The following is a 24,022-nucleotide window of genomic DNA, read 5'->3' as shown; positions in this document are numbered from 1 at the left end:
GAGAGAGAACGCTCGCTAAGAAAAGCAAACAATCAAAAAATCAATACGTGCTTTTAAGTATGCCGAAGCACCGCGATAAAGCGGCCTTTTTTAGAGGAGCGTCCGTATCCTCTGGGCAAACAGCACCTCTGCTCACAGCCCCTCCATCAGGTGCAGAGAATGTCAGAGAGAGTGAGTGAGAGAGAGAGACAAGCAAACAATCAAGCACCGCGCGGGAAGCATATCGTCTATCATTGAGGAGTTTTAGTTAATACGTAATACATGCTCTGATTGGGTAGTTTCTCAGCCATCCGTCAATAGCGTCCCTTATATGAAATCAACTGGGCAAACAAACTGAGGAAGCATGTACCATAAATTAAATGACCCATTGTCCGCAGAAATCCGCGAACCAGAGAAAAATTTGTGATATATATTTAGATATGCTTACATTTAAAATCCGCGATGGAGTGAAGCCACGAAAGTCGAAGCGCGATATAGCGAGGGATCACTGTAACGATAAAAACCCATTTCTTAACAAATAGATCAGACAGTAGATTATTTATCCTGGCCATGTCATGACAGGCTACGACTCACTATTGTGTTTCAGAAGAGTCCCGGGATCAGCTTTCTTAATTCCTTTTCTGCTTCTTCCTTCCTGGCGAAGACATAGAATTGACCGTGCAATTCCACTTTCAGTTTGGCAGGTCTTTGATATTGGCTTGCCGTAACCGCTGTTTGATGTTGTAGAAGGCTGCGCGTTTAGCAGCTGTTGCTGGAGAGAAGTCAGGGAAGATACAAATGTGGCTATTTTCATATATAATCTCTTGCGTGTGTCTGAGGAGTGCCATCACCTCTAGCTTAAATAATAATCTCTCAAAGCGAATAATATAAGATCTAGGTCTAACGGTAATTGATCTGCGTACGGTGTATGCGATAAGCCGCTGCTATCTGAGAATCTGCTTTAAAGTCCTCTCCAATTATTTTAGAGAATAGCTCAGCTGTGAATTTCACTGGGTTTGGACTTTCTCGATTCTCAGGTAGACCTTCGATTCTAATATTATTCCTCCAAAGCAGCAAGTCTGTCTCCGAGTTTTTTTGCATTCGGAGTTGGCAGTTGTTGCTTTTTCTTCAGCACTGGCAGCTAGATTTTCAGCTGATTTAATCCGAGTCGTGAATGTCTCCTTGACATCCTCCAGTTGATCAGCAAGTGTGCTCAGTTTAGATGAGGTTTCCTGAATTGAATGTGCTCTTCGATTTTACCCACCGTATCTTTAAAGACTGCTTCAAAGCGAATACATATGCGTTCCTCCAAGTCTTTATTATCCTGCTGCCGCATCTGTCGCAGCTCCTGTCGCAACTTCTCATTTGCCTTCTCGCTTTTCTTTATATCTCTCTTTATCTCTTGCTTGAACTCGGCGATCATCGCCTTCAGTTCAGACAGATCATTTCTGCTTTCGTGCACCGTAGGTGAGGCTGCAGGCTCTATTACAGCCGGTGTTCCAGGCTCGCGTGAAGTAGTTGAGAGCGCGGACTGCAAGGCCTTTTCCAGTTTCAGATGATCTTCTCCAGTCGGCGAGCTATCGTGACCTGCGTCACTCGCACTCGTACATTCGCTCCCCATGTCGCTCTCAGCCGGAGACGATGTAGCGGACCGTGGTCCCGAGGAGTCTGGGCTTTCGCCCATCTAATCCAGGTCAGTCTCTGAAAGGCCGTATCTTGGGCTTGCCGATCTGAGCTTGGATGTAGCTTTAGTTTTCATTTCTTTCTGAACCCCGTTCTTGTCGGCCATGTTTATATAGGCTTGTATTACTGTAGTAGTGCGCCTCAGGTTGGATAAATACAGGATATCTCAGGATAATAAGAAGATAATATAAAAAATAACACCGCTGCTAACGGAGCTCCACTTCAGATGTCCATCTCTCGCAACGGACAAGATCAAATCTCAGCATGCATGTATTTTAAATATGTAGTAAGAAATCGGAATCAAATAGAAATTTTATTTAGAAAAAGTAATAAAGATGCATTACTTTGGAGGCATCGATTGTCCTCCGTTATCGATATCCTCTTTCTTGAACGACAAAATGTTTACCCTTTAAACGTTTTGGTAAAACGGCGATACCCCCAGTGTCCAAGACCCCCAGGTGGCGCGCCGTATTCTTTCATAGAGATTCGGGTCACTCTAAGCCCCATTCAGACGGGGATGTGGTTTCTACAGACACCCCTGTGACACTTGGCAAATGGTACCCTGGTGTCTCTTCTGGGTTTATTTCCTTGGATTCCCAAATTTGGGATCCTGAGGTGGCACCTGATGAGAGTTTTCACAAACAGCATTGGGGTCGGCCCCCTCTTTTATTTTTTCTGTATGAAGTCCGCACGTCCTCTTCCTTGTATGCGAATTGGCTGCTCACAAAGTCTTTGTGCTTCCATAAGTGGCTCTGGTAAGCTGGCACAGTGTGGGTGTTTGCGCTCCCCTACAGATTGGCAGTAATGGATACAACGAGGTTATTAGAAATAAACTTGATGCATTAGGATTAAAAGTCAAGACGGAGGTAAAGAATTTAGGGGTAACTATTGACTCAGACCTGAATTTTAAATCACATATTAATCAGATCACTAGAACAGCATTTTTCCACTTAAGAAATATACCAAGAGTTAGACCTCTTATAGCATTGAAAGACGCTGAGAGATTAGTTCACGCTTTTGTTTTCAGTCGGCTAGATTACTGTAACGCACTCCTCTCCGGACCACCCAAAAAAAGACATCAATCGACGGCAACGAGTGCAGAATGGAGCTGCCAGAATCTTAACTCGGAAACGAAAATCCGAGCACATCACGCCAGTCTTAGCGTCACTACACTGGTTACCCGTGTCATTTAGAATTGACTTTAAAATACTGCTTATGGCTTACAAGGCCGTAAATAATCTGCCCCATCGTATATATCGGAATGCCTGACACCTTATATTCCAAATCGTAACTGTAACAAAGGACCACTTTATCTTTAGTATGTTCAGGACTTATTGTGTTCACTCCGGAGTGTCGATCAGGACACTGGCAAATGATGCAGAGAATTCCACACAGCAGCTTAGATTGAAATTGAACTCATTTATTTGGAGATATACACCTGTACTCGAATAGGTATAGGTGGATTTGTATGTGTGGTCTACAATAAAAAAGAATACATAAAACTTATTGATAAAGTACCCAAAGTCCACTAAATGGCAGTATTACTGAAATTAAGCACTAGCTTACCGGCAGTATAGAATCCAAATCAATAACGTAATCAGTACATGTAAACGACTTTACGTCTTAACATATAAAAAACAACATAAAATACAAGTTAAATGCAAACGAACCCACCTCTGGTCATCAACGCGCACTTATCTTAACTTGGTACACTGCTGACTCTTACTTATATCAAACAAATGCGGAATTGACTATTGCGGCACTCGTGCACCTTCTTCGCTTTTTTAACATCCCATAATAGACACTCTCGTGCCTGCTGGGAGGTGCACCTTTTAATGTGATCCGTGTCTCTTTATAATTAATATCTCTCTAACAGTAACCTCAGATCTTCAAATGAGGGTCTGCTTTGAATTCCAAGAGCGAAACTTAAAAGAAGTGGTGAGGCGGGCGGCCTTCTGCTGTTATGCACCTAAAATCTGGAATAGCCAGCCAATAGGAATTCGCCAGGCTGATATGGTGGAGCACTTTAAAAAAACTACTGAAAACACATGACTTTAACATGGTCTTCTCATCACTTTGTTTAATCCTGATGCTCTGTATAATCCATACTAACCCCTACTCTCTCTTCTGATCTTTCTCCGGTTTTCTGTGATTGTGATCTGCGCCAACACCACCTAATCAAAGCACCGTGATGTCCCTACATTATTGGATTAAAAGCCAGAAGTCCACATGACCGTCATCATCAAGTCCTTCCATGAGAACCCTGAATACCATGAGGACTGATTGAGGTCACTGATGGTAGGTAGAATACCTAGAGGGGGCTGGCTGGGTGGTCTTGGAACTCTGCAGATTTTATTTTTTTCCTCCAGTCGACTGGATTGTTTTTTTTTTTTGTTTTGTTTTTTTTGTCCTCCTTGGCCATCGGACCTTACTTTTATTCTATGTTCCCTAATTTTAATGATTTATTTTGTCTTTTATTTCTCTTTTCTTCATCATGTAAAGCACTTTGAGCTCCATTGTTTGTATGAAAATGTGCCGGGATGGGGTCCTGTCTTTTAATTGAATTGCCGTTGCTCAGGTGGCCCTTTTATTGTTTTGCTTTTGTTCTCCGTGTTTTGTTTTTTTTTTAAATTTGATTAATTTTATTGCAATCATTCCATACAAAACAATCAATTTTTACAAAAAGTAAAAATGAGAATAGGTTCTCCGTTTTTCTGCCTCGTGCCCAGTCCTTCCTGAGTTAGCCCGGCTCCAGTTGCCCCGTGACCCTGGCTCAGGATAAGCGGGTTTGGAAAATGAATGGAGATGACTGCACATGTACCACACTGATAAGTAGTGCCGTTTCAGACCTGGGTTCAATGCCAGGTGCCCGATCGAAGCCTGATGCTTTCCTGTGCCTTTTCTCCCAGTCCTAGGACTTTTTTTTTTTTTTTGTTCCTTGCCATTTCTGAATGCGAGGGTGCTTTGTGCCGAGTGTAATGCTATTTCAGGATTTATATGCATAATGACCACTGGATGGTAGTAATAGCCTTGGGGGTGGGTTGCATTTTGGTAGCGAAAGTACCGTTGGCATCTGTAAATTGTTCAAGAAGTGAACAAAACAGCGGATCGTAACCCAGTCCAGAGCCCCGCGCCGGTAACATTTACTAGTTGTGTGCCAGGCTAAGAGATGGCATGGTGTGGCACATAAACTGGGGACGCTGCTTGCCCGTTTCTGCCCCAGGGCTCGATTGTCACTTTATTTGCATGTAGGTCCCACGTTATCCCTGTGCCTGTGCCCAGTTTCACCCACTTGTCAAAAAAGTGACTTGGTATATGCAGGTTGGCCCAGCTGCGGGTGGATGGACGCGTTTGACCACATCCAGCCAAGAGTCCGATAATTCAGATGGAGACGAGGCAGATCTGAAAAACTGGGTTACGGGTATCTGGAGCCGCGGCGCTGTGGAGATTCGGGTTATGCGATTCTCTGCCATTTGTGAAAGTCGACTTTCTACTCCGCAGCTCCTGAGCCTTCGAGGGGTTCCTTCTTGATCTCGATGGCCTAAAGGGCTGCACTATCCATCCATTATGTATCGCGTCTGTTTAGATTGGCATATTAAAAAAAAAAAGATCAAAACGCAGCTTGCGGAGCCCTCTTTCGTGCACGGCTAGGATGCCATTAGTTGCCATGGTAATGGCGAACAGCGTGAATGTCTGTTTGCGTCTTACATCGCGGGAGGCGGGGCTGTTGACGTCAGCGATCAATCCCTGCATGCCACGAAGCGGCTTGTCGGTCATAAACCTTCCTTTAGAGTGGAATGTCGGAGGCGTATTGTACCTTAAAACGAACGAGAAGAAATCCGCAGCAATTAGCGATAAAGTCCGTCGTCCTGGCGCTTTAGCGCCCCCATGCGGATGCCGAGTTCGGTTTTGAAGGTTAACGCTCACTGTATGAAATCGACTCAAACCGAGAAAGGCGAAGGTGAAAAACGAGGCAGCGCATCGAGTGACCGTTAAAAACGGCGATACAGCAATCCGATCGCGAAAGGCGTTGATGACTTAGGCTGTAAATTTCGTGTCGACCGACACTGTCTAGTGCGGACTCCCGGATAAATCCGACGCCTGTTGCCGTCCATTCGTCAGGCCATTGCTCATTCATGCGCGGCCGAATGACTTTGGGTTATAACAGCACAAACCGTGGGTCCAGTCCAGTGTTGTGGGAGGCTGGATCACCGCCGATTCCAAAGACAAACGCCACAAGTCCATGACTGGGCACGCTCCCCTCCCCTCTGGCCAGCAGACAAATATGCCTGTCTTGAGGATGAAGGATAAAACGCCCGCAGTAACTCGCACATCTGAATCTGTTCCTCGGACAGTCGCAGTCAGGGCAGCTGATGTCACGGTCCTTACGGATGACACTGCAGTTGTGACCCGCTGGGCTGGCTACTTTGAGCAGTTGTTCAAAGCTGACCCTACGGCTGGGACGTTGGATATTTCTGGTTCCTCCAATTAGCTGCGAACCCCCCAGTCTCACGGAGATTGCACAGGTGGTGAACCAGCTGGGGTGATAAGGCTGCAGAGATCTGTGGTATCCGAGGTGAACTCCAGGTTGGTGGTAAGGATTTCCTCCTGGCATTGCAAGCAATCTTTGCTTCCATTTGGGAGACTGGTGTCATCCCAACTGACTGGAAAACAGGACTTGTCGTCTCTATCTGGAAAGGGAAGGTGCTCGCCTGGATTACGGCAACTACAGGGGGGTAACTCTGCTCTCGGTGCCGGGTAAGGTCCTTGCTAGGGTCGTCCTCAATAGGATCTGTGATCACTCGTTCACCTACAAGCGACCGAGACAGTCTGGTTTTACGCCTAAGATGTCTACCATCGACCGCATCTTGGCACTTAGGGTTCTCATGAAGCGCAAACGCGAATATCGGCAGAGTTTCTTTGTAGCCTTTGTTGATTTTCGCAAAGCGTTCGACTCGGTTGATCGAGCTGCCCTGTGGGACACACTGAGGATTCCTGGGGTCCCCTCGAGGTTGCTGGATATCATGGCCGGCCTGTACACTGGTACTGTGAGTGCTGTGCAGAGTGGAGGATGGACCTTTGCGTTTTTCCCAGTTGATTCTGGGGTCTGTCAGGGGTCTGTTCTGCTCCTACTCTGTTCAATGGCTGTATGGACTGGATGTTGGACAAGGTTGTGGGGTCCAGCGGCTGTGGGTTGTCTGTTGGTGAAGAAAGATTCGCGGATCTTGACTTTGCTGACGATGCTGTGATCTTCACGGAGTCAATGGAGGCTCTGATCGGGGCTCTTGAGAGACTGAGTGAGGAGTCTGAGTGTCTGGGCTGGCGAGTGTCCTGATAAAAACCAACATCCAGGCCTTTAATGACCTCTTGGGCACGGCCATCAGCAGTGTGTCTGTTCTGCGGAGAGAGTGTTGAAGTCATCAAGAGGTTTGCTTACCTCGGCAGTGACATTCATGTGTCTGGTGACTCTTCCTATGAAGTCAGTAGATGGGTTGGGAGAGCATTGGGGGTAATGAGGTCGCTGAAAAGGGGTGAGTGGCGCTCCTGATATCTATGACAAAGGACGAAGGGCCAAGTCTTTAGAGTCCTGGTGCTTCCTGTCTTGCTATATGGTTGTGAGACGTGGACGCTATCCAGTGACCAGAGACGAAGACTGGACTCCTGTGTCTCTTTTGAGAATCTTTGGGTCCCGCTGGTTTGACTTTGTGTTGCTCATGGAGTCCCGAATGAGGCGCATGACCTGCGTTGTGAGGGAGCGCCAGTTACAGCACTACAGCCATGTGGCGTCATTACCCGAGGGTGATCCGGCTCGTAAGATCCTCATTGTTGGGGACCTGTGTGGCTGGACCAGGCCAAGGGGTCACCCATGTAACACCTGGGTACAGCAGGTAGAGGGTCATTTCCAGAGGGTAGGACTGGGCCGCGATTCTGCCTTGGGGGGGGTTGCCAACTGGGATCCCGAGTTGTTTCGCCATGTGGTGGGTGCGACAACTCGCTGTACCAGTGCCTGCCCCCCAACTTGACTTGAGTAACTGGGAGCAGCCCGTGTGATGAGCCACCAGTGCTCTGAGAGAGCAGGGTCAGTAAAATAAACTTCAAATACCACCGCTTCATTTTCAGACCCATCTGTTATGGGAGCCAATGCTGGCCACACCAGGCTTAATGGCAGGGTGCCAGTCTATCACAGGGCACATCTGAGATGGACTGGGACTGAAATAAGCGCCAGGCTGGCGTGAGGTGTTCAGAATTTAAGGGGGGCCAATGCAAGATGTGCCTCCGACTGTATTAACTAGAAAAACTGGACGTGCTGTAATGGGATACTCCCTATGAAAGGCGCTATATAAGACCACCAGCATACTGATTTGTGGACCGTCATTAACTCTCACTGTTGTCCCTCAACATGTAAAGGGATGATGTGCACAATGAAAGGCGCTATATAAAGCCGCAGGGTCACGCATCGGGCTGGCAGTGTGCTGATTGGCCACTCTGTAGGTGTACCGACTGCCTCACTCGCATACATAATCTGCGTATGAAATATTTGTCTTTCGAATACAATTGCGGCCTTTAGGGAGCATCTCAGCTTCACCACAATACTGTAGTCCAGGGTTCAAATGAACAATTTGTATTAAACAGGCTCTTCCATTAAAACGTCCACAACTGAGTTGTCACCCTTCACCACTTCCAACTTTCTGGGTGGGGGCCTGAAGATCTCCTTTTTAAGATGGACCCAGGGGGGTACAGTTGGCACATCAGTCCAGTGACCAGGACAAGCACTTCCTCCTGGCAGAGGAGCTCCACCCTAGCAGCAGCCAAGGGACCCTTACAGGGCTGCCCACCAGAATGTGGGTTTCCAAATGGGACCCTTACCAGAGGGGTGCTGCCACCTAGTGTACCAGAGGAACAAATGGCTTTGGGCAGTACCCTCTTTCTGTCCTCTCTCCAGGAAAGAAAGCTGCCACCCTTTATGGCCTGCCAGCCGGGTCACCCCCTCAACCCAAGCTGGGGTGCCTGTGCTAAATTACAACAATGCAGATCTTATTTCTACTTATTTATCGTTCGGTTCTGTCGCTTGTTGTCCTTTTCTTTGTCTCTTTTTGCTTTGACTGTCAGGCTTTATCAGTCTGGGAGAGGAACTTCTTGGGCTCCGCCAGGAGACACGCTGAGAAGGTTCTTTGTTTGCAGGGAGATGAACGCCGATATAAAAAGTGTCCGCACGCCCGAACTGTTGAAAAGCCCACCAGAACTGTTGAAAAGCCCACCAGTGTACTGTAGACCCTCTGGAGCACAAGCGCCACTGATCTGCTCGGCCTGTGACTTCAGTTGGGACTTCAACTTCTACAGCAGGAGTCTGCCAGGTCAGTCCATGAATTTATTATTCCAACCTGACTTTTGAACTGGCATCTTGCTTTGGCACGCGGCAGCGGCCAGACCCTCTCTTTGGAATGAAGCTTCCGGGTCTCGTCTGAAAAGGCCGACCAGTCACAGGCAACATGGCAACCAGAGATGTCCCCTTGATGTGAACCGTTTAAACACTTGGGGTCCGTGAACAAAGAGCCATAATTCAACGATGATAAATCTTTTGCACGCTTTGTCAACTAAAAGATCGGGCTTACAGCACGTCCACAGAAGAACCCAATGGCAGCACGTCCACTCCTTCCTTTTATAATCCCTGGCGAGCACCAAGGCCACCTGCAGCTAAGCCTGTTGAGGCCCGGCCAGTACACGGATGGGAGACCACCTAGGAAAAGCTTGAGTTGCTGTTGGAAGAGGCGTTGGTGAGGCCAGCAGGGGGTCCGAATGCGGATCCCAGTGCAGTGATGGAGGACGCTGTGCTGTCCTTTGGATGAGACGTAAAACCTCTGTGCTCATAAAAGGCAGTAGGGTGTATCCCGATCCACAGCCTGGTCATCCTGGCCCCCTAATCAGCCCCTGTCTCTAATGGGTTGTATTAAGCGGACGTCATTACCAAAGTACGCATAAGAGAAAACCGTGACTATCGACTGTTGTGTGTTTGGCTGTAGTAACAGCAGCAAGAAGAACCCTAAGCTACGTTTCTTTTGTATACCTTTGGTTCGTAAAAATCAAGGAAAAGAAACTGAAGAAGGGTGGCGCGGTGGCACAGTAGGTAGCGCTGCTGCCTCGCAGTTAGGAGATCCGAGTTCACTTCCCGGGTCCTCCCTGCGTGGAGTTTGCATGTCCTCCCCGTGTCTGCGTTGGTTTCCTCCCACAGTCCAAAGACAGGCAGGTTAGGTGCATTGGCGGTCCTAAATTGTCCCGTGTGTGTGCCCTGTGGTGGGCTGGCACCCTGCCTGGGATTTGTTCCTGCCTTGCGCCCTGTGCTGGGTGTGAAAGTGACCCTGTGTTAGGATATAGCATGTTGGATAATGACTGACTGACCGACCGACCGACCGACTGACTGACCGACCGACCTTGTATCTCTGATTTATGTAAGTACTCCGACACTTTGCTATGTCACATTTTGGGTTTGGTGCATTAATTATTTTTCAGATTTTTTTAGAACTTGGCAGCACGGTGGCGCAGTGGTAGCGCTGCTGCCTCACAGTTAGGAGACCTGGGTTCACTTGCCAGGTTGTCTGCGTGGGTTTCCTCCCACAGTCCAAAGACAGGCAGGTTAGGTGCATTGGCGATCCTGAATTGTCCCTAGCGTGTGCTTGGTGTGTGCGCCCTGCCCGGGATTTGTTTCCTGCCTTGCGCCCTGTGTTGGCTGGGATTGGCTCTCGCAGACCCCCGTGACCCGGTAGTTAGGATATAGCGGGTTGGATAACAGATGGATGGACGGATGGAAACCGAAGAACTAACGGAAAGTTTGGCTAAAAGCCATCGATCAGAAAAACTTGAACGACCATACTGTCAGGAAGCGGCACGTTGTGTGCGCCGAGTATTTCCTTACCGGTAGGTTAGATCCACACAGATGTACTTTTATAAACGCAGTAAATATATTTCAAACTGCAGTTTATCTTTCGGGAATGCTATGCTAAGTAAAAAAATGTGGCGGTGATTACTGACCGCCTCAAAAGCTGCTATCTGGTGTGCAGTTATAACACACACACACACACATACGTACTCACGAGTGCCTTCCAAAATAGGGATATAAACGTGACATACGTAATGATGACGTGTTACAAACGTCCTGTACTCCATAGTGAGTTTTTATCTGTAACGTTTTGGCGTGTCTTTAAGTAAATCCATTTTGAAAAGATTATTTGTATTATCGAAAGGGTTTCTTTGAATTAAATACGAAGTATTTGTATTTCAATTCCAAATCAGCAAATTCTCTTGTAACTCAGCAAAGCACCTTTTTGACTGGAGCACCAGCAGCCCTGACCGGGTTCCTAACTTCAAACTGGCTATGCTGATGGTTCACAAACCGCGATACTTGGTACAGTCAACGTACGGCATCTTCGACATGTCCTGGTAAAATGGCCGCTGTGACGTAATACGCAAGTAACTTAATACAACCAATTGGCTCTCCCTCACTCACCACTTCACCACCTAACAGCTAATGTGTGCTGAGCAGAATGATGTAGTGATGGGAAGTTCGGATCATTTTACTGACTCGGATCATTGAATCTCGTTCAGCAAAATGAACGAATCATTTTTCGAGTCATTTCGTTCAATTCTGTTTCCGGCTCAGACTGAGTTGGTTGCTTATGGGGCTGTCACGTGATGAACGAACGACTCGAAAACCCCGAAGACTCGAAACAGGTGAATCAATTCCAATACAGAAACTATAGGAAGTTGCGCAAATGCGCATGCGCGACTGAACGAATCACTCCCACGAGACGACTCGTTCTTCCCGAGTCACATTAAAAATTCGTTCAAAATGAACGAATCGTTCAAGAACGACCCATCAGTAGAATGATGCAAAAATGGCCGCCATCCCATCTTCTCAGTGGACGCTACACATTAGTGGTGGATGAAGTGGCTCCCCACTCACTGAAGTACTTCGAGTAGCGAGAAAAGTGCTATAGAAATGTAAAGAATTGTCTCTTTATTATATATATATATATAAAAAAAATCCTGGGACGAGATGAGACTTTTTCAGAGAGATACTTTCACGTCCTGCGAGATGAGACGTTGTGCCAAGAGATTTAACCACACCTGGGGCCGGAAATAAGAAAAAGAGTTGATGACAAAGTAGAACGTCGTAAAGAATTCAAAAACGCTGAGGCGATACACATGTGGGGCAGGTTAGAGATTATGAAAGTACTAACATTCAAAAGTCTCAAAAAACTGACTGTAAACATCGCATTAGCGCAAACAAACGGAAATTATTACTCGGTGAAATAACAGAACAGCTAAAAGAGATCGAATATATTGTTCGGATTTAAACTTTAACTTTAACATGTCCCCGGTTTCAGCTGGTTCACTTTTTTTGAATGTATCTCATTACTACGATAATTTGAAGTGAACTCGGCGGGCATGCGCGGTGTTTTGACGGCGGTTATGCTTTACCGCATCCTGCAACTTTGGCGAGAAATCACGTGATAAGCTTTCGCTTTGTACTCTGTAGTGTTTTGAGTCCCAAAAATTTTGGGCCAAAAAATATTCTGGTCACCTTACTTTAAGTCGGAGACATTCGTGTTGCCATCAGGGAAGAGTAGCGTTCCTTCCCAATGAAGAGGTGTATCCACGAGAATTAAAAGATTTGGTGTTTGGTGAAAGTGAAATCCACATACGCGAGCGGCAGAGACATGAAGTGGCTGGCATGTAGTGCAGGCCGGGGGGGTTGGCAAGTGAAGCGAGCAGGGGGCAAAGCCAACCTAATTAATATTAAAATAAAACTGTGCTCTTGACCGGGCTGCAAGTTCTGCTCCAAACAGCAGGACCTGCACTGTCTGATGAACACTAATTAAAGACAGTTTGACATCCGTGGCAGAGCGACGAGCGCCGAGCAGACTACTGTCAGTCATGGAGAATCCACTGAACAGGATCATCTCCAGACAGAGGAGCAGCTTCAGCGACAGACTGCTGTCACCGTCCTGCTCCACTGACAGACTGAGGAGACCCCACACTATGCGACTCTTCATTTCTACCCGAGGGGGTAAACGTTAACATCATACAAAGTTATTGTCTGTTTTACCTGCATTTTTATCACTCTTTAATTTAATATATATATTTTTTTTTAATCAATATGCTGAATTAATAAAATATCTACCTCTATCTAAAGAAAATCAAAGTCTCGGACGCAGTGATCTTTCATAAGATGTTTATTAGAACAGAAAAGCTCGACACGGCCCCACGCTTGCGCCGTACCCGTGTGTAGATATAAACGGTCACATTATAAATAAGCTATACATCTGTAAAATAAATAATTCACTTTTGAAGTCACTTGGTGTTCAAAAAGCTTGTGCCTCTTCACGACTTGTTTCATCAAATCCATGTGCTAAGGATCATGCAAAATGATTGGTCTCTCGCTATCGACGTCACCTGACAGTGCGCGGCAGTATCCGTGGTCACATCTCGGTCTCGGCGAGCAGACTGTCACCCAGGCCGGAGGTCATCAGAACCATCTGTGAGCTGGAATCTGCGGGAATAAAAAAAAAAATATATGTATATATTTACGTTAGTGAGGGAAAGGCCGTTCAAGCTGGGGATGGCGTCAGCAGGTGCAGCTCCTTTAGTACGACACCGCCTGGCACTGCCCAAGGAGTCCTCCACTGGTGCAGACAGCCCTGAACTGAATGGCAGGGCCCTTTAGTGTGCCGTTTGGCCCGAGGAGCCACCTGACCTCATGAATGATCCTTTGTGTAGAACTGGCATCAGGCCACTGCTGTGCCAACTTGATCTCCCTGCTTATGAGGAGCAACAACTGAGGGTGTCCTGTCTGAGTCAGAGGCTGGCGATCGCCACGTTATAACCACCAGGGAGAGGGAGAAAAAAAAAAAAGTTGGCCCTTTATTTTTCATAAACTCTGCAAGTAAAACTGAACATCCTTGGTTTTGTATTTAAGTAGCCGGCCATTTAATCCAAACTCCGGGTCGCAGAACTGGAGCCCCGAATGGCCATCTTACATTTCTGAACGTCGCTGTCTGTAAAAACCCAAACGCTTACTCCGATCCTCAGGCCCTGCGCTGCTTTCTGTTCCTGTCTGTGCGCAAACTGCAAACGTACAAATGGACCTTCCTTTAAGTCTTGTCGCTTCATATTATCATTTATTTATTCACACCTGACAGTCTTTACTCAATCAGTTCATCCTTTACAGTAATAAAAAAAAAAAAAGGATTTTGCTACTGTATATACAGTAGGCTATCGTGTTTTAATACTCGGTGCTATGTTAACATTTTTATGCACATAGAGTATACTTTGAATATCTTTGTTAAGTGAGCTTTAATTTATGATAAGGTGCTTTATAAATAAAACTTAATAATATTATCCAAGCAGCACGAGACACAAGACAAGTAACCAACCCTGTATGGAGTCCCATTCTGTGATAGGACATACCAGTATCACCATTCTGTGATAGGACATACCAGTGTCACCATTCTATGACTGGACATACCAGTGTCACCATTGTGTGACAGGACATACCAGTATCACCACAGTATGACAGGACATACCAGTATCCCCATTCTGTGACAGGACATACCAGTGTCACCATTGTCTGACAGGACATACCAGTATCACCACTGTGTGACTGGACAGACTTGTGAATGCAGCCACCAATTCACAGCACGTGGACATCTTTAAGATGTTGGTGAAAAACTTGAGTACCCCCAGAAAAAAGTCGCTGACGTGGCAAAAGAAACTGGTACTGTAACTGTGCTGCTGTCTGTGAAACTGGTGTGAGACTGGAGGAGGTGAGAAGATGTAAAGAAAACAATATTTAAGTGTTGCATTTTTGAAAGGGCGTAAAAGTCGGGGTCTGATTTTATGATCGATTTTTCGTGTTTCGAGGCCCGACGTATACGCGTGTATTTACGGTGATTGCCTGTTTAAAGGTTTAGCGTCTGCCTGTTTTCTTAACCTGCCATAAAATGGCAATGAGGTGCAAATGGCAAAGGACCCACCAGCTCTCCCGCTAACGTGCTACCATTTAAAACTACTGAATGCATCATGAAGTACGTGTGCGATAATAAATGAGACAAGAAGGACCAAGAGGTACAAATTAGTCCCAGACCACAAGACATACGAATGATGCTCTGTGAAAACAAAAACTCCGCAATGTGAATAAAGCTTTGACTTGGAAGAGTTACAACGCTAAAAAGCTACAAAGCGAAACGCAAGTTTCATTAGCAGCAAGGCCTAGATTCCAATTAAAAACCTGTACCCACTGTGGACCTCCAGGACCCCGAAGACCCCTGCTGTAAAGTATTCATGTGGCACCAGCTCAGTTTGGCAGCACATTATGGGCTGTCAGAAACAGGGATGAGCTTGAAATATTTTGGAAACATGAACATGTGTTGGAAAGTCATCATGATGCGATTTATGGTCATGTAATCCAACGTACTCGGGCGACAAGATAAGCGACTACAGTTACGTCCGACAGCCCCTCTGACCACAAGTCTTGTAATATGCCACATGCTTAACCAGTTTCTTGTGCTTTTTTTTGTATTAGTCGAGCTCCCTTGTGTTATCAGAAAAAAAAGTAAAAAGTAGGCAACAAAAAGCAATAGTTGATGAAAGGTGGAAGTCAAATTGGCCACATTTTCATGTAACTAACTGTATAGTATGTGGACATTTTTAAACTGAGTGGCTTAAACATCTTTTAAGGGGTTCATACGTAGAGCCATTCAAGTTGCTTCATCGTCAGGGGATTTAAAAGACAGCTATGGTTTTCTGTCAACGGGCCTTTTTATATTTTCAGTCATGCATTCAAATGAAACCATTCACATACGTAAAGGCGGTCGTCTCGCGCAAGAGCAGTTGGTGGGGGACGGGGTTTGTGCACAGACTGCTGGCATCTTAGCTTACTGCTCTGGGATCGCCATGTTGTCTTCTCTCTGCCTGCGCTGTTGCCCTGCGCCTCTCCATCCTTGTCCTCTTCCTCCTCCCCTTCTGAGAGCAGGTCTGAAATCTGCTGTTGCAGGTCAGTGCTGATGTTGTTCTCTGCCAGGATCAGCATACGCAGGCACGTCGGGTAGTTCTCTACCATGTCGAGGAAGATCTATAGGAGGTTAGAGAGGGTTCAGATAAAACATCTCATTCACACGTGTATATATATATATATATATAGATTTTTTTTTTAATCTAAGACCCAGAGATGTCGAGTAGAACTCTAGTGTCTAGCTGGTCATATAATGACACTCCCTCGAACAAATATCGGCACAATACTGTAAAAAAGCTGGCAGCTGCAGTCATCTGTGCGGAAGGCCTTTTAATAATTGACAGAAACACCATTTCTGAAAAGAAAAAGCCCTCTGTGGATCAAACATAAGGTAGGCCTACGCACCTCTCCTAAACATGAGCCACTGGAGCCTGACCACAAAGAAAACGAGAGCCACGTTCACCTAACATATGGCCAGCGCACCTTTGTTGTTTAGGAGTGTCAGTAATGAACTAGAAGTGGTGCTAAGCAGAACGGTGGGAGACTCTCAAGCACATCACGGCTCCCAGAGTGCTTTGGGTCACCTTCTTACAGACTACTGACCTGAGCAGACTGGTTGGTCAGGCCCGTTCCTTCTAAATCTAAAACTTCCAGCGTTCGGCTTGAAGCCACAGCGACTGCCAGCATTCCTGCAATTTGATCACCTGAAAAAGCAAGGAGAAGGTTAGTGGGCAAAGGGCTGGTGAGGGCTAACAGAGGAGTGATTCAAGTAATCTCCGTGAACTACGGACCCCTTAAGACACTACCAGCATACGTCTCACTCTGGTGTTCTTTATGAGTGCAGTTTTTGAAAATGAACTCTCAGTGGATATTGCAGCTGCTGCCCTCTACTAACTCGGCAATCCTCACGCTGCTTTACCGTCATTATGATCACTTGTGATGGCTCTCCTGCTATGCATGGCGCACCAATAAAAAAAAAAAAAACGGACGTTTTCACATTTTAAATTTGTACAACAAGGAATCAAAGTGGATTGAACTTGCCTTTTTTGACACAGACTGATCAACAGAAAAAGACTCCTTAATGTCAAAGTGAAAACAGATCTCTGAAACATGGTCTAAATTGTAAATTAATTACAAATACAGAACACAAAATAATTGATCACGCAAGTATTCACCCCTTCAAGTCATTATTTAGTAAATGTACGCCGTGACAGCCTTCAGTCAGTGTGCACAGGTCTCTCTGTTTCAGTCAGTCATTGTCCAACCTGTTATATCCTAACACAGGGTCATGGGGGGTCTGCTGGAGCCAATCCCAGCCAGCAAAGGGCGCAAGGCAGGAGCAAATCCCGGGCAGGGCGCCAGCCCACTGCAGGGCACACACCAAGCACCCACTAGGGACAATTTAGGATCGCCAATGCACCTAACCTGCCTGTCTTTGGACTGTGGGAGGAAACCCACGCAGACACGGGGAGAACCTGGGAAGTGATCCCGGGTCTCCTAACTGCGAGGCAGCAGCGCTACCTACCGCGCCACCCTTCTTCAGTTTCTTTTCCTTGATTTTTACGAACCAAAGGTATACAAAAGAAACGTACCTTAGGGTTCTTCTTGCTGCTGTTACTACAGCCAAACACACAACAGTCGATAGTCACGGTTTTCTTTTATGCGTACTTCGGTAATGACGTCCGCTTAATACAACCCATTAGAGACAGGGGCTGATTAGGGAGCCAGGATGACCAGGCTGTGGATCGGGATACACCCTACTGCCTCTTATGACACGGGGAGAACATGCAAACTCCACGTGAAGCGAATCCAGGTCTCATTACTGCGAGGCAGCAGCGCCACCATGTTTCAGTCCGCTCTGAAAGGTTTCTCCACTCTCTTCTTTGCAAACCTGCTGAGGTGTCATGGTGATTGTGAACAGCCTTTATCAAGTCCAGCCACAAACTCTCAGTTGGATTGAGATCTGAACTCTGTTAGCCACCGACTTAACATGTGGGCCCCAGCATGTCACTTAACCTGGTGAAACTCATACCGTGAAAAGGTGGAAACAACTGCGCCATAACTTGAAGGTATTCATTGTACAACAATCAAAATGGTGTCAAAGGGTTACTGCTTTAATCATGGTATTGCTTTCACAGCGATCTAAGCCATTGGCTTAACTTGCCAACTTAACTTATTCAAATAATGAAGAAGCACAACACCTGTGGTGATGACCGCATTGAAATCACACAGATAGATAGATAGATAGATAGATACTTTATTAATCCCAAGGGGAAATTCACATACTCCAGCAGCAGTATACTGATACAAAGAAACAATATTAAATTAAATAGTAATAAAAAATAAAATAATGTTAGCATTTACTCCCCAGGTGGAATTGAAGAGTCGCATAGTGTGGGGTCTCCTCAGTCTGTCAGTGGAGCAGGACGGTGACAGCAGTCTGTCAGTAAAGCTACTCCTCTGCCTGGAGATGACCCTGTTCAGTGGATGTAGTGGATTCTTCATGATTGACAGGAGTTTGCTTAGTGCCCGTCGCTCTGCCACAGATGTTAAACTGTCCAACTTTACTCCTACAATAGAGCCTGCCTTCTTAACAAGTTTGTCCAGGCGTGAGGCGTCTTTCATGTTTCACAAATGCTGGTTCAGTTCTCATCCCTGACTCACTCACTGTCTGACCTTGGCACTCCATCTGCCACTACTGAAATTGTACACTCTCACTATGAATTTCCCCTTGGGATTAATAAAGTATCTATCTATCTATCTATCTATCTATCTATCATATAGTGCCTTTCATATCTATCTATCTATCTATCATTCTATCTATCTATCTATCTATGCACTCGGCTAGAGACACTTGTGCTGTTAAGTTATGAAGCATGGAGTTTCAGCTGGACATGTGCTTTTATCCCACCCTCCGTACCCACGCCAATCCCACACAAGTTGACATGACACTCTGCGCCTGCTCCACAGTGTGCAGATTCTGTGCAGGGATGTCGATTTGTGTAATTTATTCAAGACATTTTTTTTTTAAAAAGCTTTCTTTTAAATAATTTAGTAGACTTTATAAGAGTTTCCGTAAACCAGAGCTTGGCACGATTTGTCATTAATGGCGTGTGTCAGGAATTAAAGGCGTGCTTTGTGTCCTGTCCTGATGAGTTACAGATACTGAATTTCAGCGCCTGGATCATATGAATAACCCAGAAGTAGTCAGGTAACTAAAAGCCTTTACAGGAAGGGTGCTGTGTGGTTACAGCAGTTTGCTAAAGCAAACAAGATTTCGATTTACACAAAATACAAAGGGGAGCGAAAGCAGACATGATTTACATTTACACAAAATGCAAAGGTGAGTCCAGCTATTTCTAAAAGGAGGACATATACGCCACCAACAGGGGTTGTCACATTTCAATGAACTTTTTCATAAATCTTAGAGTAGTTCCACTCTACATCTATCAAAAACAAAAAAAAAAAATGGGTTTCTCAGATGTCGTCGTCCTAAAACTGAATTAAGCAAGGTGGATGGATAGACATGCACTACGAGTCCAAAGTCTAGACACACCAGGAAATCTTCATTTTGTGGATAGAAATTGATACCTGTTTAATCAAGATTCCAATAAATAGATTTTAAAATACAGCCAAGGCCTCATTTTCAGCAGGCATTCATTCAATGGCCTAATGGTCAACTCCCTTAGCTTATCCTAATTAGTCATGTAGAAAATGTACAGTCGTCCCTCAGATTCGCAGGTTTATGATTTGTGGATCAGCCAATCGGCAGGTTTGTCAGTAATTATTAAACTGAAATTATTTTAAAAGTAGTAAACAGGAAGGATCTCACTCCCACAATGCTGTGCATTTGACTTAAAAAACAGGACTCTCAGCTACTGAACTTGGTGGAGACTGACCTTCAAGCCAAACACACAGCATTGTGGGAGTGACATCTTTCCTGTTTACTATGAATGCCACCTTTCCAGGAAGTATCTTAATATTTTTAGCAAAAAATGCACAAATTTTGCATGTTTTCACCATAAGAATGGGTATCACATAAATGGATTGTGCGACATGACTTATATGAGAATATTTTTCTTTTTCCTATGGACGTTTTTCACATTGTCTGCCATTATCCACAATTAGTAACCGCTGGGTGCTGCCGAGTTTAAATATTTAAGATGTACATTCTCTGCAAAAACATGACATTAAAATTTTTTCTTGCCCACCTCTACAAACTATATGGAGTAAGTAATGTTAAAAAATGTATTGCTTTTGGATGGAAAATTCAATAAATGAGTCGACAGTAAGGTATATCAATAAAAAATAAAGAGCAGGAAATCCGTGAGCCATTGCTGCTGCTGCACCAGCAGGCCCGAAGACACCGCATGTTCATATTGAAGTACAGTACAGGGCATAGCACAGTAATTACATATCGTTTTACTTTTTTTGTGTCATATATATAACTGTAGTGTATTGTGCAGAACAGGGGTTCTCAACGTCGGTCCTGGGGACCCCCTATGGCTGTGAGTTTTTGTTCCAACTAACTACTGTTTTTAATTGGAATCCTGGGCTAATTAAGTGAACTGTTATTTCCCAGATTTTGTGTTTTGGGAACACTATAGAAATTAGAAAACTAGGTTTGGTTATACATGTATATATATATATATATATATATATGTATAAAAAAAGTAATGAGACTGATTTTTTATTTACCAAAGTTTTTATTTTTTTCAAACATCACTGTTATCCCCTTCAAAGTAAGTAGTTCCCTTGGGCAGCTACACACCGATGGAGACGCTTGTTCCCACTGTTGGTAGCAGCGCTGGAATTCTTCAACCGGTATGGTCTTCAGCATGCCCGTTACACTCTTTTGGATGTTTTCTAAAGTCCCAAAATGACGTCCTTTGAGGACATTTTTCAGTTTAGGAAAAGGAAAAGTCACACGGACTGAGGTCAGGTGAATAAGGGGCTGGGGAACAACAGGAATGCCTTTTGAGGTCAAAATTCGGTTATGGAGAGGGCAGTTTTTCGGCACCATTTTGGCACAGACCTTTCGCATGTGCAAATGTTCAGTCAAAATTTGATGAACGGTAAATCTGTTCAAATTTAATTGTTCACTCAACATTCTTAACGTTAAACGACAGTCTGATCTCACAAGAGTGTTCACACGTTCGATGTTTTCATTGGTTTTCGGTTGAAGTCCTCCTGAACGGTGTTCATCTTCAACGTGTTTTCTGCCTTCCAAAATGATTTGTGCCAGCGAAAACTTGAGCTCGGGATAAAGAATGTTCCCCATAGGCCTGTTTTAACTTTTCAAACGTCACACTTGCCGCTTAATGGCACAACGCTGTTCCAAATTCCTCTGTTCCATTTTACGGATGCACAACCAAAACACAACTTCGCTAATAGCAGTCACAAAAATCAATGAGTTAACGGAAGGAGTTGAAACTCGCACTGAGCTATGGGAGGGTACTGATACACGTGCTCTATCAAGGACAACAGCGCAGCGTTGCCAGATCGCTTGCATTGTTGCCAGTCTCATTACTTTTCTGCCACACCTCATATATATATATATATATATATATATATATATATATATATATATATATATATCTCCATCCATCCATTTTCTAACCCACTGAATCCGAATACAGGGTCACGGGGGTCTGCTGGAGCCAATCCCAGCTAACACAGGGCACAAGGCAGGAACCAATCCAGGGCAGGGTGCCAACCCACCGCAGATATATATATATAGTATATACAGTATATATTAAAATGTACTAAGCATTCATATGGGAATAATGTATTTTTTTTTCTTTTTAACGATATTTTCATCTTGATGTTCATTCTGTTTTTCTGGGTGTTCTAATTGTTTAACTAATCCATTTTTTTCTACTTAGTGGGCTGTAATAAGAGGCGCTATATTGCGCCCGACCTGGCACAGACTCGCACAGAGGCACGTATAAAAACACAACAAAGACTTTATTTTCTTCACCTGTGGGGCACGTCTTCCCCGTGAACCCCACAGGCACAACACAGTCCAAAATGCACAAGCACAAAACCACAACACTCCCTTCTGGCACCACCACTCCTCCTGTCAAGCTTCATCCTCCTCCTCCCGACTCTGGCTACTGAGTGATGGTTGCTGGCCCCTTTTATAGCCCACCCGGAAGTGCTCCAGGTGCTTGATCACCTGTTTTCTGTAGAACGTAGAAAAAAAAACCCTGTTAATTAACTGAGATCAGTGTTATCAGTTGTCACTGATTATGAATCTGGTTGAAGCAAAAACCTGAAGCCACAGTGGGCTTCCAGGACCGACTTTGAGAACCCCTCGTATAGAATAATCGAATGCACGTTATTGGTAAGGCTAGTGGTAAACAGTATACTATTAGGAAGTGAGATGGGGGCGCAAAATGTATTCACAGATTTTCAGATTTGTGGGGGTCCTGTGCCCCTAACGCCCAGGACCTGTAAGGGATATCAGTAATTGCATTAGCACCACTAAAACCTGTTATTCTGTTCACTTGGGTTGCAAAGCACCGGCATTGCTAAAGTTCAGTTCTGGGTTCAAAAATGGTCAAAATGAAGCAGCTTTCTCAAGAGACGTGTCAGTCTATTTTTTTTTTTCTTTTTTCCACAGTGAAGTTCTATTTTCATGTGTCAGATTGCCGAGAAACTGAAGATTTCATACAAAGGGGTTTATTACTGTCTTGAGAGAAGAGGGAAAACTGGAAACAAACAGGACAGAAAAAGAAGAGGAAGACAGAGATGGACAACTGCATCGGAGGATAAGTATGTCAGAGTGTGTAGGTGAGAAGCAGAAGTCTTACAGGTCCTCACTCGGCTTCTTCCTGAAATACACACCAGTGTCATTTCTAGCAGTATTAGCCATTAGCTTTGGCTATATTTTAAAATAAATTTAATGGTATTGTGATAAAAAGACAACATTAATTGCTATCAGAAAACTGTGGTTGAGTCCAAACTTTTGATTGGTGGTGTGTTATCTTGAGAGATGAAATGTAGTAATAATTAATGTAATTTGTTTTCATAAGCTGTATGGTGCTTTCACCTTTCTATATTTTTAATTTCCTATGCCAATGAGTTTCTGAAATCTCATGTAAAAAAAAAAGAAAAAAGAAAAGAAGTTTACAGTTGTACTCGGTTTCTTCACAATCTGCATGTAACTGCTTTCATTTTCACTGCATATTATTTACTTATACTTAATTTCAACACTGTGCCTACACTGTGTGGTCTGCTCATATTTATGAGTAAGCGTGCAGAATTTTTAGCCATTTTATATAAAGTTCATTTATTATTTTTCTGAACTCGCTTATTTCAGTAAATTTGGGTACCCTTTGGATTATAGCATCTATGTAAAGGGGTGCACTGCCAATGAGCCTAATTTTCACCTATTGAAAAAATGCTCATCCACAATATACAGCCAACTGGGGCAAGAGAAATATTTGGAAACCTCCTGGTATTCAATTTTTTTGACAAGTCTAAAAATTAGATTAAGAAACATTTGATACATAGTGAACGTGTTGATTTACAAAAAAAAACTACACCCCCGTGTCTTGGGCTAAGTGCCAGTCCATCATATATCCATGCTATGCAAAATTAGAGTTGCCAGTCGACCTTAGCCAACTTTGGGATGCAGGAGAAAACCACCCAGCCTGGGGAAAAATGAACACTGACATGGGTAGAATCAGCCCAAGCTCTGTACCAAACACAAGTTCTCAGAATTATAAGGCAAAGGTGCTAACCACTGCGCCACTGTGTGTCTCACATTTCTACCATAATGCAAAATGAATTTTTCTCTGCTCAGATTCATAATGAGCTGAAAATTAAAATCTAACAATGTATGAATCAAGCTTGCATGAAGGACAATTTTCTTTTTTTTTTTTTTATTTAAAGTAGGACACACAAGAATAAAAACTGGGACGTCCAAGAATGTGCTTTTGATTGACAGAAGGTCCATCGGTTGGTCTTCCTGTATAGTAACAATTAATGCAAAGGAATTTTACCTGGAATGAGGAATTTAGTTTTAGGAAAGCTATGGTGGGGCACTCAGCTTGCATCAATCATATTGCAAGTTATTCCCAACCTCAGTAAAATGCAGTGGATTCACAATTTCTCTAAAGATAATTGATTTATTTCAATTAATTGGCCTGCTGACTGCAACTGTGAGGTGAATTTGCCTTGGGTGTTGTGATCTTAAAGATTACTTTGATCCTCTTGATCAGCCTTTCCATCCCACTGGAAAGACTGATGTGTCAGTCATGAGCCTCTGCAGAGCGCACTCACAGTATGCCTGGAACTAAGTTTGTGGTGCTGATCCTGGAGGAGCTCATATTGCCTCACATTAGT

General features: G+C 44.5%; 1 protein-coding gene across 1 annotated transcript in view; it reads right to left on the bottom strand.

Annotated features, from left to right (window-relative positions):
• Positions 1–12,875: 12,875 nt before the first annotated feature.
• lrrc73 (leucine rich repeat containing 73) overlaps positions 12,876–24,022 on the bottom strand; it is a 42,687-nt gene continuing 31,540 nt past the window's right edge. Inside the window, exons 4-6 of the mRNA XM_039738441.1 lie at positions 16,274–16,374; positions 15,598–15,790; positions 12,876–13,210 (exon numbers count right to left, since the gene is read on the bottom strand). Of these exons, the coding sequence (XP_039594375.1) occupies positions 13,140–13,210; positions 15,598–15,790; positions 16,274–16,374 (365 nt within the window). The 3' untranslated portion in view covers positions 12,876–13,139. The remainder of the gene's footprint in view (positions 13,211–15,597; positions 15,791–16,273; positions 16,375–24,022) is intronic.

This window comes from Polypterus senegalus, chromosome 16 (genome assembly GCF_016835505.1).
Source record: "Polypterus senegalus isolate Bchr_013 chromosome 16, ASM1683550v1, whole genome shotgun sequence".
NCBI lineage: Eukaryota > Metazoa > Chordata > Cladistia > Polypteriformes > Polypteridae > Polypterus > Polypterus senegalus.
Note: the sequence above shows the minus strand (reverse complement) of the source record. Positions and strands in the feature narration are given on the sequence as shown.